Source organism: Equus quagga, chromosome 5 (genome assembly GCF_021613505.1).
Source record: "Equus quagga isolate Etosha38 chromosome 5, UCLA_HA_Equagga_1.0, whole genome shotgun sequence".
Taxonomy (NCBI): Eukaryota; Metazoa; Chordata; class Mammalia; order Perissodactyla; family Equidae; genus Equus; species Equus quagga.
In genome coordinates this window covers 115634086-115647621 of record NC_060271.1, presented here as the reverse complement: position 1 = coordinate 115647621, position 13536 = coordinate 115634086, and the positions used below count along the sequence as shown (strand labels likewise).

The window sequence follows — 13536 nt, the reverse complement described above, 5'->3', positions numbered from 1 at the left end:
AGCATAGAGTTACGCAAACCTAGATGATATAGCCTACTATACAACTAGGCTGTATGGTACTAATCTTAGGGGACCGTTGTCATGTGTGCAGTCCGCTATTGACCAAAACAGTGTTGTGTGGTGCATGACTGTTGTTTTCATATTAAAGATCATAAAAATAATACACAGCTGTAAAAAAAAATTAAAGCATTCAAAGGTATGTATAGCAGGAAGGGAATCTCCCTTTATTCCTCTCTCCTCTCCTCCCAAGTTAAGTGTGGTCCTCATATGGGCTTTTACTCCACTGTAGTCGGGAGCCCATCCTTTGATTTGGTCAGTCTTTTGTGGTCAGCAGGTATCTGTATCCTGTACAGTGTGATAGCTGCTTCACTCAGCTGCCGTGGTTGCAGACATGATGCTGATGGAGCCTAGAACTTCTTTTTAGATCATTTCAATACCTCACAGGATTGTACTACCTAAATCTTTAACAGAGAGTGAATTTATTAAAAAGGAACCAAGAGGATCAGGGTAAGGAGACTTGGGATCATGTGGCGGAGTGGAAGAGGACTCAGCATTGGAACTTGTCTGCTCGGAGGTTGAATCTTTCTAGTTATGGCATCATGGATGAGTAATTGAACTTCTTACCTCTTAAGTGGATATTGTATAACCTACCTTGCATGACTTTATTGAGATTTAGACATAATGATACAATTGAAAGTGCTGAGTGTAGTGCCTGGCATGTAATTGGTATTGAGTAAATGTTTGTTGAACAAATAAATGAATGAATGAGTGGACAGTTGCTAGATTGCTTTCCAAAAGGATGTATTAGCCCCTAGCAATGTATGATAGTGCCATGTTTACTATATAACCTTACCAGCATGGGTTTTAAAATGCTGAACAGGGGCTGGCCCTGTGGCTGAATGGTTAAGTTCCCGTGCTCCACTATGGCAGCCCAGGGTTTCTCTGGTTCGGATCCTGGGCGCGGACATGGCACCACTCATCAGGCCTCGTTGAAGCGGCGTCCCACATGCCACAACTGGAAGGACCCACAACTAAAATGTACAACTGTATACTGGGGGCTTTGGGGAGAAAAAGCAAAAAAAAGGAAAAAAAAAAAGAAGATTGTAACAGTTGTTAGCTCAGCTGCCAATCTTTAAAAAAAAAAAAAAGCTAAACAAATTGCCAGATGAATGGACTGAAAATGTTACTTTTTAAAAAATTTGTATCTCTTGGATTACTGACTTTGAAAATTTTTATTTATTTTCTTACGGAATTCTTCCTGTGGAATTTATTTTTGTTCAGTTCTTTGTGTGTCTGTAATAAAGGACTTAGTTCTTTGAATAGATGAATGATAAGGGAGAAGGGAAATAACTGAACTAAACATTTAAAAATATTTTTCTTTTAAGATGGGAGCATTCTATATGATGGAAGTACTGATTTTGAGTTTTAACTTTTATCCTTAGCTTAGATACATGTATAGTGCTGTTTCATTGTATATTTAATTTATGTGAATTCAGGTAGAAAGAGTGAATGTGATAATTGCATGCAATGTAGGTGATTTAGCACTTTATTCTACTGAGTCAAGTTTGTCCTGGAATGTGTGCGAGATGGGAGGCTTGATTTGCCCTTCCACAGTTGATGTCTCCATTCCTATGTGCCTCTGAGTGAGCAAGCATCTTGCTATGCCGAATGTGTTTAAAGTATCATTCGTATGGTATGATCTGTAACACAAGGAAACGTTTAGTGTTTACCTGAAGAAACAGTGATTTCTTTATTGAGAGATAGTTTGGGCACTTTTTTTAAAAAAAGGAATTTTCAAGGATAGTTTTGACTAGACATAATTTTCACCTTAAGTGTTGGCTTTAAACTCTTTACAATTTGACTTTACTAGTTCTCTCGTGTGTCAAACTTTGTGCCACTATACATGAAGTATTTTATTATGCTTAGTGCTGGTGTTCGTGTCAAAAGCAAGTGGCATTTAGGACTAGTATCCTTTCACTTAACGATGTGAAAGTATGTTTTTCCAGCAGAGGAGAAGGCAAGGTTAACATTTGATGAAGTTATAGCTGATTTATCATATTTTTGATGTTAGAAATGGATAGATGTAGGTGAAGGCTCTTTTAGATTAAGCCCTAACATTTTAGTTAACTGTTCAGTAACTAAATTTCAGGGTGCATATTATCATATTATACCAGATGAGTTTTATTTTTTTCTTTAATTTTTTTTAATCTGCAGAGTGGTGGACATGACAACAAAGTTAATTGCATACAGTGGCATCAAGACAATGGCTATTTGTATAGTTGTTCAGATGATAAACATATTGTGGAATGGAATACGCAGACGTGTAAAGTAAAGTGGTGAGTAACATTGATGGTTCTATGGTGTTGGATGGATAACCTGGTTACTGTTTGGAAATGCCTTAGAGTTTGACAAATCAGGACTATATTCTTGCTATAAGTAAAATTTGATATTGGACATGGGGGGAATGTAGATAATAAAATTATAGACTTTTCTCAAGGAATTTTTAATCAAAAATAGGGCATGTAAGATTTTAACACATAAAGGTTAAATAATGGTACAAGAGTGAAATAACTGCACAGGAGAGTCATAAGGTAGCATGTGATTACTGGTCAAATGAATAGGGTAGTGTTGGGAAGGCCTTGTGGAAGGGAGGAGATTTCACTTGGGCTTGCTAAGATAGGGTAAGATTTGGATGGAAGAGGATGGGAGGATCCTTTCAAGGGTGGGGAAGGAAGGTGGAGAGGTGGCAAGAGCAAGGCTAGGAGAAAGGGAAGTGAAAGATGTACTTGCAAATGAGTAATTTAGATGAGGTGCATACTAGGGGATAATGGCTGGTGGAGGATATGGGCCAAAGTATCTCAAGACTCTGGCCTTAAGGGTCATAGATAAAAATCTCAGACAGGGGTCAGCCTGGTGACATAGTGATTAAGTGTGTGTGCTCCACTTTAGCAGCCCAGGGTTCACAGGTTTGGATCCTGGGCGTGGACCTATACACCACTCATTGAGCCATCTGTGGTGGCATCCCACATAGAAAGTGGAGGAAGATTGGCACGGATGTTAGCTCAGTGACAATCTTCCTCAAGGAAAAAGAGGAAGATTGGCAACAGATGTTAGCTCAGGGCCAATCTTCCTCAGACACACACAAAAAAATCTCAGACTGCTCTTCTAGTTCAAGCCCCTACTTCTGTGATTGTCTATATAGTAGATGTTCAATAAATGTGGACTGTCGAATGAAGTTCAGTTTACTGTGAACTTGTGTAGATGAGGATAATGATGCCCATGGTCCTACAGCTAACAAGTAGCAGAGGAGTTTGAATTCTGGTAGTGTTTTTCTACCATGCTTAAACTGCTTTCTTGGATTCTATTCAAACCATTTCTTTAGATTCTGTCTGGTAAGCAGGAGAGAGCCATTAAAGGTCAGTGTCTTGAGAATAAGCAAAATAATGCTTTGGGAAAAAGTAACCTTTCAGCAATGTGTAGACTATGTGGGAATGGGCTAGTTCAAAGACAGAGAAGCCAGATCCCAGGTGGTGGTTGTAATAGTCCAGGTGTAGGATGGTAAGAGTGGGAAGTAAGAATGGACAAGATACCAACCAAGAAGAATCAGCAACACTTGGGAAGGATGGAGGGGAGTATTGAGTGACAGAAAGGAGTTAAATTGAAGGTAACTACTAAGTTTTCAGCTTTATGAACTTGTTGGGTGAGTAGTGGTGCAGTTAATAGAATTATGGTCAAAAGAGGGAAATAGTTTTGGAGTATTTAGACAAGTTGAATTTGAAATACATGTGAAAGGCAAGACCCAGCAGACAGATTGGTGATAGAGGCTTAGAACTTAAAGGAGGGCTTGGGACTGGAGGTGCAGATGAGTAAGTCATCTGCCTAGAGGTTCTCAGTAAGGGTTTGTACTCCATTTACCCGGAGCAGTAGTTTCCATACTGGTGACTGTCAGAAACCCGTATGGAGATTGTCATTCACTAGGTCTGGGGTGGGACCCATGCAACTGTATTTTTTTTTTTTTTTAATTGAGTTAATGATAGGTTACAATCTTGTGAAATTTCAGTTGTACGTTAATGTTTGTCAGTCATGTTGTAGGTGCATCACTTCACGCTTTGTGCCCACCCCCCACCCTACCTTTCCCCCGGTATCCACTAAACTGTTCTTAGTCCGTAATTTTAAATTCCTCATATGAGTGGAGTCATACACAGATTATCCTTCTCTCGCTGGCTTGTTTCACTTAACATAATTCCCTCAAGGTCCATCCATGTTATTATGCAACTGTATTTTTAAAATGCTATCTGGATGAGAGTTCACAAAGTCAGGTCCTTCACAGAGGCACTAGTAATGTTCAAGGCACTGTTCCGTTGTACACAGTATCGTATTTAGTCATAACACTGTGAGCTGGGCTCCTATTTTACAGTTGAGAAATAGGTTAAATCAGAGCCTGAGCTCTCATCTAAACTGTGCTGTCTCATAATATTGAGTTCTAGTTGCATTCTTGGCATTCTTTTGCTGGTGTTAATTGATTTTGTTTTCCGGTTTAGGTACTATCTCTTTATTTCCTTCTGGAAGGTGAAGATTTAGCTCTCATAACCTCTGCCGCCACGTAACCCTCCCCATTCTCCCAATAATGTCACAGTTTTTGATTAAGCAAGTATTCAGTGTTTACATTCTGACTACTTAAATATTGTAATAGATGAGCCTTGGGCTGTACTAGGTTTATATTTTTGGCACGTAACGTAACTTGCTTTTCTTGGGGTTTATAATTGCCTTAGTCTTCATTTGCTTAGTTTTGTATATACCTATCACTAGTTCATTCTCCTACAGTAATGTAAATCTTCTCAGTTATTTTTGGACATCAGTTAATCAGTTTTATTTATTTTTTGGAGGTGTTCCTCCAGTTTCATTTATTTCTTGGAGGACTTCTCTGCTGTCTTCCAGGGTCTGCTGAACAGTGATTGTCCTGGGATTTCCTTTCACCATCATCTTGAAAATTCTCAGATGGAGCCTCTATTTCTTGGATCTCATTTTTCTCTTTGTTGGTTTACTCTTTGCTTTTGGTGAAGTACAAGAACTGGTAGCTTCCTGAGAAAGGGTGTGTGGATGGTACATTTATTTATTGCTTGTCTGCCAGTGTCTTTATTCTACCTTCACAATTGATTGGTAGTTTGAGGTTATAGAATTTTAGGTTGGAAATAATTTTCCCTCAGGATTTTGAAGCATTGGTTCGTTGGTTTTTTAGCTTTTGGTGTTAATTATCCTTAGTATTCTAAAAATATTATGAGTTTTGTTCTTTAATCAATGAACTACATTGGCGTTTGAGGGACCGTTTAGGCTGGAAATTCCTGTTGATTTTTTTGCACTTTGTGTTTGATAATTTCATCCCCTCTGTTTTCTTTGATCTTTCTCTAGTATTCCTTACTGTTATTTAGATGTTGCATCTCCTGGACTAATCCTTTATGTTTTTTTCTTTTTTCTCTCTTACTTTTCCCTTTTGTCTTTTCCTACTGTTACCTGGGAGATTTCTTCAATTTCATCTTCCAAATCTTCTATTGAATTTTAAAATTTCTCTCAGCATATTTTTAACTCACAGGAAGTGTTTTTTGTTCTCAATATTTTTTTTGTTGCATCATATTCCTTTTATGCATAGAATATTTTCTAATCCTCTGAAGATATTAATTATGGGATTTAAAGTTTTTTTTCATTTGTTCCTTACATCATCTCCCTCTTGAGGATGTGTTTTGATTTTTGTTTGCTTTTAGTCTCTATCTTCCGTCTTAAAGGCATGCTTCAGATGACTGGAGATCCTTGGCTGCCTGTTGCTTTTTGAAAATGAAACACTACAAAGCTGATTAGAAGGCCTGTGTGGGTGTGTGGCTCAACTGTTAGACTTCATCTGTAGAGTAATTGGGAAATGTCAGTATGTGTGGGTCATTTCTCTGGAACCAGTCAGGTTTTCCAGAGAGGGGTCTTCTTATCTAGTGCTTTCAGTGAGCTCTAATGTGGGTGTACATTACTTGTGCATACAGATAGGATTTAGTAGGTCTAGGCTGGTGCTCGGGAGTCTTTACGTCTAACAAGTTTTCAGGTGATGCTGATGTAGGAGGCTTATACTTTGATTCTCGAAGCTCTTTTAAAGGGGGAGGGGGCGGGGACCGTGGTGTTATTAGCTCTGTGCTCACATTTTCACTGCTGAGTGGGAAAGTAGATTCAGGAAGCTTGTGAGGAGGGTGGGGATATGTCTTTTTTTATAAAAATTATCAATTCAGTGAATAGATGTTGAATAATGTGTATAAATGAGCATCAAAGCTGTGGAAATCGATGAGAAATTGTCAGAAATGTTAGGAACCAATGAGGGTAAAGGAAGAGTTCTCTCCTATGTTGTTGCTGCATTTCCTTGATTAGTAGTGCAGTTGAATGTTTACATGTTTATTAGCAATTGGTATTTCTTCTATGAATTACCTGTTTATAGCCTTTGTCTATTTTTGAGTTTTTTCTTGAACTCAAGAAGCTATTTCTTGGATATAAGGAGCTATTTATGTATTCCGAGTATTAATCCTTCATCTGTTGTATATATCTTTGGTATTTTCTCCTAGCCTTTTGCTTTTATTTTAATTTTATGACTTATTTTATGGTACAGAGTTTTATTTAATTAAATCAGGTCATTTTTTCCTTTATGATTTCTGGTTTGTAATTGCTTTGAAAGGCCTTTCCTGTCCCCAGGATTATAAAAACATTCTGCTATATATTTTTTAATGCTTATTTTTATATCAGTAAGTTTTGTGTATGTATAGTATAAAGTAGAAACTTAATTTTGTTTTTCCAAATGAGTAATTTGACATTCCCATGTGACTGACATTCCCATGTGACTGGCGGAACAATATATTTTCTTCCACTTGAGAGTTAACCTCTTTTAGTAATAAGATTGCTCCTGTCATTTCTTGATTTTATAAATGAATAGCCAAGCTTCTTGTGGCTCTAATAGCCTTAACATGTGCAACCAACTGCGAGGTCTCATTTGCTAATCATATTTGAGGTGTTAGAAAGGGATCATCTATAACTGATTTATTTTACCCTATCAGATGAGGGCTCATCTGTGTGGATTTGGGGTACAGATCACCTTTCTGGACTGTGCTAAGTAAATTAAAGATAGATGGAGAGGATGGAATGGACACTCAGAATTCCAGCCAACATGGAAGTTTCCTGAGCATTAACAAAATCCATCTCATGGATCACAGGATATACAACTACTCATTTTACATTCTTGTAACTCTTAGTCACTCATTTTCTGGTACCTCTTAAGAATCTCTCTTAGGGGCCGGCTCTGTGGCCGAGTGGTTAAGTTTGCACGCTCTGCTGCGGCAGCCCAGGGTTCGGATCCTGGGCACGGACATGGCACTGCTCGTTAGGCCACGTTGAGGCGGCGTCCCACATCCCACAACTAGAAGGACCTGCAACTAATGATACACAACTGTGTACAGGGGGGTTTGGGGAGATAAAGCAGGAAGAAAAAAAAAAAAAGGAAGATTGACAGCAGTTGTTAGCCCAGGTGCCAATCTTTAAAAAACAAAAAAGAATCTCTTATCGTCCCATCAGGGAGGTTTTATCTTAGTGATATGTCCAAGGTTAGTTTACCTGACACAAATTTTTAGGGAATGTAATTTGCCGTAGAACCTTAGGTGGTATTTTTAATGCCTGATTTGTTTTTGTTATTCTTTTGCTCTGAATTAAGGTTTCTCCCTATTCATTCAGATATTTTTGTTTCTCTTCACAATACAGCAAATGGAAAGGTGACAATAGCAGCGTCAGTTCTCTGTGTATCAGCCCAGATGGAAAAATGTTGCTTTCAGCTGGTCGAACAATCAAACTATGGGTTTTGGAGACCAAAGAAATCTACAGAGTGAGTGAATCAAATTAGTTATAAGCGTAGCAGTCATCTAGAGTAAGTCTGAAGAAGGCAGAAGTCTGAGCCGTAGAATATTGGTTTAAGAATACAGTCTGTATTTCCAAGCTTACCAAAGGTAAACTTAATAGACAAAAGTTAGCCTCCAAATCTGCTTGATGTTATATAGGTTAGACATGTCTGCTTAACATGCATTGGAAAAACGAATACAATGAGTGGAATTTGAATTAGAAATCTTTTACTCTGCTATGCAGAGATTATGGTAATTTTGATCTCTACTTTGCATCCAGCATTTGGTGCACAGATAGTATTTAACTATGGAGATTGAGTATCACATTTTGAGTACACTCAAGGGTTACTGAACACTTGGTGCTGTGATGATGCCTTAAAATTGTGGTTTCGACTCACTGAGAGTAAAATGAAGACCTACAATTCCTTGGCTGTGTCTGAGCACCCAAGCACCCCTTTTACAATGGATAGAATTAAGTGATTCTTGAACTCAAAAATTGAAGAAATAGATTGTGGGCGGGGTCATGGGAGTTGAAAGGGACATCTTGATTTTCACTGTTTTCAGATAGAGTTTTTAAGAAGTGAGAAGAATTTAGCAAATAATCTTAGTTACATAGAATTAAATTTAACTGTTACCTTTAGTCTAGAGCTCTAATTTCAGTTATGTATCATATATATCTTGCTTGTGATACATTTGGACTCTTAGTTTTTGTTACTGATCTGTATCCGTCCTCTGCTAAATGAGATTTAACTTTCTCTAGCACTTCACAGGACATGCGACACCGGTTTCGTCACTTCTGTTCACTACTATCAGACCTCCTAATGAGAGCCAACCCTTTGATGGAATTACAGGTCTTTATTTCTTATCTGGAGCAGTGCATGACCGGTTACTTAATGTCTGGTATGTAGTCTTTTGGATTTGGAAGGTAACTTTGCTTTGAAAAGACAGAATCTGTCACAGCTTACATGGTTAATATAAATGATGAGTATGAGACTTGCTTTATTGTATTTAATGTTAAATTCACACTGACTTGTAATGAAGAATTGAGCCTGCCTAAAAACAGATCTTTATGAGAAAAAGTTAAGAGCATTCATTATATAATAGAGCCTCCTCCTTGCTTGTTGGGAGCTTCAGGAGCCTGGATGTTTTTGTGACTGGGCAATTTAAAAATAACCTTTTTTTTTTTTTAATTTTAGGAAAATCCATGATTTTGTTGAAGTAGATGGCTCCACTGAGTTAATCTAGTGCAGTAATGTCTATTTACTGATGATTTGCTGAGGACGTTAAATTCCTTGGCTGTCTTTGAAAATTTGCAGTAGTTGCTGTTACTCATTCCCTTTGAAACTACTTTTAAAAGTGAATAATTTGATGTTAAAGGGCTGTCAAAAAGTTTTTAAATTTAAGAAATATAGGAAATTCCTTGGATTTTATGACATCATCTGTTGGTGAAGTTAACTTTTTTCAAACCTACTATTCATGGACAAAATAAGTAGAGATTTTAAAAATAGAATAGTTTCTCATCGTAGTAATCAATTAGCTGAGCATGTTCTTGGCTATATAAAGTTACTCTGAATTTACACGGAATAATACTCAGAAGTGGGACTCATCAAATGTGTATTCCTTAAAGTAGTTTTGTTGGGAAAGGTTCATGAGGCCTAATGTGGACCTCTGTTCACCTTCAAAACCATCAGCTAAGGCCTGGTTTCTAATTATGCCTCTTGTATCAAATTGAGTTGGTTTTCTGTTCTGTATCTGATTTTTAAGGAGCTCTTGTTGGGATAATTTCTTTCAGTTTTAGAGGATTTAACACTTACTTAAGATATTAGTAATGTCAAAAAGTTAAAATCTGCCACCAAAGGCTCTTGACATTACTGAGGTGCTTCAGTTCTAAATGCTTCACCTTTTTGGCTCCTTAGACCTAGCGGTCTCCAGCTACAAAATTTCTTCTACGAAAGAAAAGTTGATTTCTCTTGTAAGATCCTGAAAATAATATCTGTATGCCTGGGGGCTTCCTAGTAATCGGGGAGTAAACTTAAAAAACAAACAAATTAAAAAGCTGTATTGAAAGGCTGCCTGAAAAGGCCACTTTTGAAGCTGCGGAAGTTTTGTTTTGGTAGGTAGAACAAAGGTAGCAAACACCGTAAGGTCCCATAATTACCTTTGAAAGACAGTTTCTGTAAGGAAGTAACATTTGAGAGTTTGCCACTGAATGAAAATTAAAAAAGAAAAACAAACCTTTCATATTACTGTAAGGAGACTGCTATCTCCTATTGATGGGCTAAGATAGTTTCTTGTGTATATGGGGGTCTGATGGCAGAGATTTTGAACATGTATGAGTGACTTCATGTTAGACTGAATTTTGTTTTCTTAGCACTTTATTGTGCCTGAAATCTTTAGAATTTATCAAATCAACTCTTAATTTTGGTCTCGACACAAAAATATTGGAAGATTGTTCACTGGTAAATGTATAGAATCTCACGAAAATAAACTGATTTTTCTTTTTTATTGAGATTATGATAGTTTACAACTTTGTGAAATTTCAGTTGTATGTTATTACTTGTCAGTCATACTGTAGGTGCACCACTTCACCCTTTGTGCCCACCCCCCACACCCCCTTTCCCCTGGCAACCACTAATCTGTTCTCTTTGTCCACATGTTTATCTTCCACATATGAGTGGAGTCATACAAAGATTGTCTTTCTCTGTCTGGCTTATTTCACTTAACATAATACCCTCAAGGTCCATCTGTGTTGTTGTGAAATGGGACGATTTTTATCCTTTTTTATGACTGAGTAGTATTCCAGTGTGTGTGTGTGTGTGTGTGTGTGTGTGTGTGTGTGTGTGTACACACCATATCTTCTTTATCCAGTGTGTGTGTGTGTGTGTGTACACACCATATCTTCTTTATCCAGTCCTCAGTAGATGGACACTTAGGTTGCTCCAAGTCTTGGCTGTTGTGAATAATGCTGCAATGAACATAGGGGTACATGCGTCTCTTTGAATTGCTGACTTCAAGTTCTTTGGATAGATACCCAGTAGTGGGATGGCTGAGTCATATGGTATTTCTATTTTTAATTTTTTGAGAAATCTCCATACTGTTTGCCATAGTGGCTGCACCAGTTTGCGTTCTCACTGGCAGTGGTATGAGGGTTCCTTTTTCTCGACAACCTCTCCAACATTTGTTATTTTTTGTTTTGGTTATTTTCGCCATTCTAACAGGTGTAAGGTGGTATCTTAGTGTAGTTTTGATTTGCATTTCCCTGATGATCAGTGATGATGAGCATCTTTTCATGTGACTATTGGCCATCTGTATATCTTTGGAGAAATCATATCCCCTGCCCATTTTTTGATCAGGTTGTTTGATTTTTTGTTGTTGAGTTGTGTGAGTTCTTTATATGTTATGCAGATTAACCCTTTGTCAGATATAATTTGCAGATATTTTTTCCCAGTTGGTGGTTTGTGTTTTTGTTTCAATCCTGTTTTCCCTTGCCTTGTAGAAGCTAAAAAGAAACTGATTTTGAATCGTGTTTGTAAATTGCTTGTTGCTGTTACTCATTGTTTATTTTTTTGTGCCTAGATTTTTTTAGCATCCTTATTGAGGTATAATTGATGTATCATAAACTGCACATATTTAAAGCATACAATGTGATAAGTTTTGGCATATGCATTCATCCATGAAATCGTTATCACAGTCAAGACAATGACCATGTGCATTGCTCCCAAGAGTTTCCTCATCTTTGTAATCCCCTTCTCCACCCCCATCTCCAGGCTTGTTGACATGTTTGGGACATTACAAATAAAGTTGTTATGGAAATTTGTGTACAGATCTTTGTACAGGCATATGATTAATTTCTCTGGTAAATACCTAGGAGTGCAATGGCTGGAGCATATGATAGGTGTATATTTAGCTTTTTAAGAAATTGCCCATTTTTTTCCAAAGTGATTGTACCATTTTACATTCCCACTAGCTATAAGAGTGCTAATTTCTTCACATCCTCACCAGCACTTGATATGGTCATTTAATTTTAGCTATTCTAATAGGCATATGGTAGTATCTCAGTGTGGTTTTAATTTGCTTTTCCCTGTTGGCCATTGATGTTGAGAATCTTTCATGTGCTTATTTGCTGTTTGGCCTATTTTTTATTCAGTTGTTTGTTTTCTTATTGTGTTTTGAGAGTTCTGTGTATATTCTGAATACAAGTCCATTATCAGTTTTAGGCTTTGCAAGTATTTTCTCCTGGTCTATGGCTTGTCTTTTTGAAGAAAAGAAGTTATTAATTTTGATGAAGTCTCGATTATGTTTAGAAATCTTTGCTTAACCCAAGATCATGAAGGTTTTCTCCTGGAAGTTTTATGGTTTTGCATAGGTCTTTAGGTCTTGCATTTGGTTCTGTGATCTGTCTTTTTTTTCCTGAGGAAGATTTGCCCAGCACCCATTGCCAGTCTTCTCTTTTTGTATGTGAGCCCCCACCACAGCATGGCCACTGACAGATGAGTGGTGTCTGTGCATACCCAGAAGCAAACCCGGGCTGCCGAAGCAGAGTGTGCTGAACTTAACCACTAGGCCACCAAGGCTGGCCCTGTGATCTGTTTTGAGTTAATTTTGTGAATGTGGCACGAGGAATGGGTTTAAGTTCATGTTTTTGCATTGTGGCTATCCAGTGGTCCCAGTACCATTTGTTGAAAAGACTGTCTCTAGTGTATTGGTTTTGTATATATACCTGTGTATAGACATACAGTCAGTTCTCATTATTTGTAGCAGGAATGTTGTATAAGGTCCTCATGAGCACTGACTTAGTGATACTATTACTCTTGTGGGAAAACACAGGGTTAAGTTTCTGCAAGCCTCTCTTGTCACAACATTTTTGTCATCTAATCAATATATAACCTTGTTTTATGTGTGTTTGTATTTAAAGATACCTTATATATATTTATATATGTATATACACATGTGCATATGGTTAACTCATGTCAGAACAGTGTTTATCTAAAAGAAATATTTTCTTCATAAGGCACGTCACAGCTTTTTTTTTGTTAGAACGCTAAACAGCACTTCAGCACTACTCTTCGGGGCCGTTTTAAACAGTGAGATCACCAACAAAAAACACAAAAGCAAAAAACATGGCACAAAATAGAGTGTGGAAAGAATACTTGCTCATAGTATGAGAGCTGAAATAAGAAGACAGAGCACAGCCTTGTTTGACCTCGTGCCTGTGGGGTAACCCATACTTTTACTGCTCTGTGCATGCCTGGTAAAGACCATGAAAGCGCCACAAATATTGATTGTGGGGGTTGCAAATAAATTTTGGCAAGTAGATGAATTCTCAAATAAGGAATCAGTGAATAATGAGAATCATTTGTGTATGTGTGTGTGTGTATATATATATTTGTGTCTATTTCTGGACTCTATTTTCTCAGTATTATTGTGATGTTCTCCTCAAATTAATCTATAGATTCAATGCAAACCCAGTCAAAATTCCAGCAGATTTTTTTTTTTGGTAGAAATTGACAATTTGATTTTAAAATTCAAATGGAAGTGCAGAAAACATAGAATAGCCAAAACGACTTTGAAAACAAGAAAACAGTTGGAGGACCAACATTGTCTGATTTGAGGACTTGTTGTCAGG

General features: G+C 37.4%; 1 protein-coding gene and 1 non-coding gene across 2 annotated transcripts in view; both read left to right on the top strand.

Annotated features, from left to right (window-relative positions):
* The window catches only part of WDR43 (WD repeat domain 43), a 47402-nt gene that overhangs the window by 9261 nt on the left and 24605 nt on the right, over positions 1 to 13536 (top strand). Inside the window, exons 3-5 of the mRNA XM_046661483.1 lie at positions 2215 to 2336; positions 7777 to 7897; positions 8671 to 8810. Of these exons, the coding sequence (XP_046517439.1) occupies positions 2215 to 2336; positions 7777 to 7897; positions 8671 to 8810 (383 nt within the window). The remainder of the gene's footprint in view (positions 1 to 2214; positions 2337 to 7776; positions 7898 to 8670; positions 8811 to 13536) is intronic.
* LOC124240543 (small nucleolar RNA SNORD53/SNORD92) lies at positions 8270 to 8354 on the top strand. Its single transcript, XR_006888931.1, has one exon. It is a non-coding gene; the product is annotated as a small nucleolar RNA SNORD53/SNORD92 (small nucleolar RNA).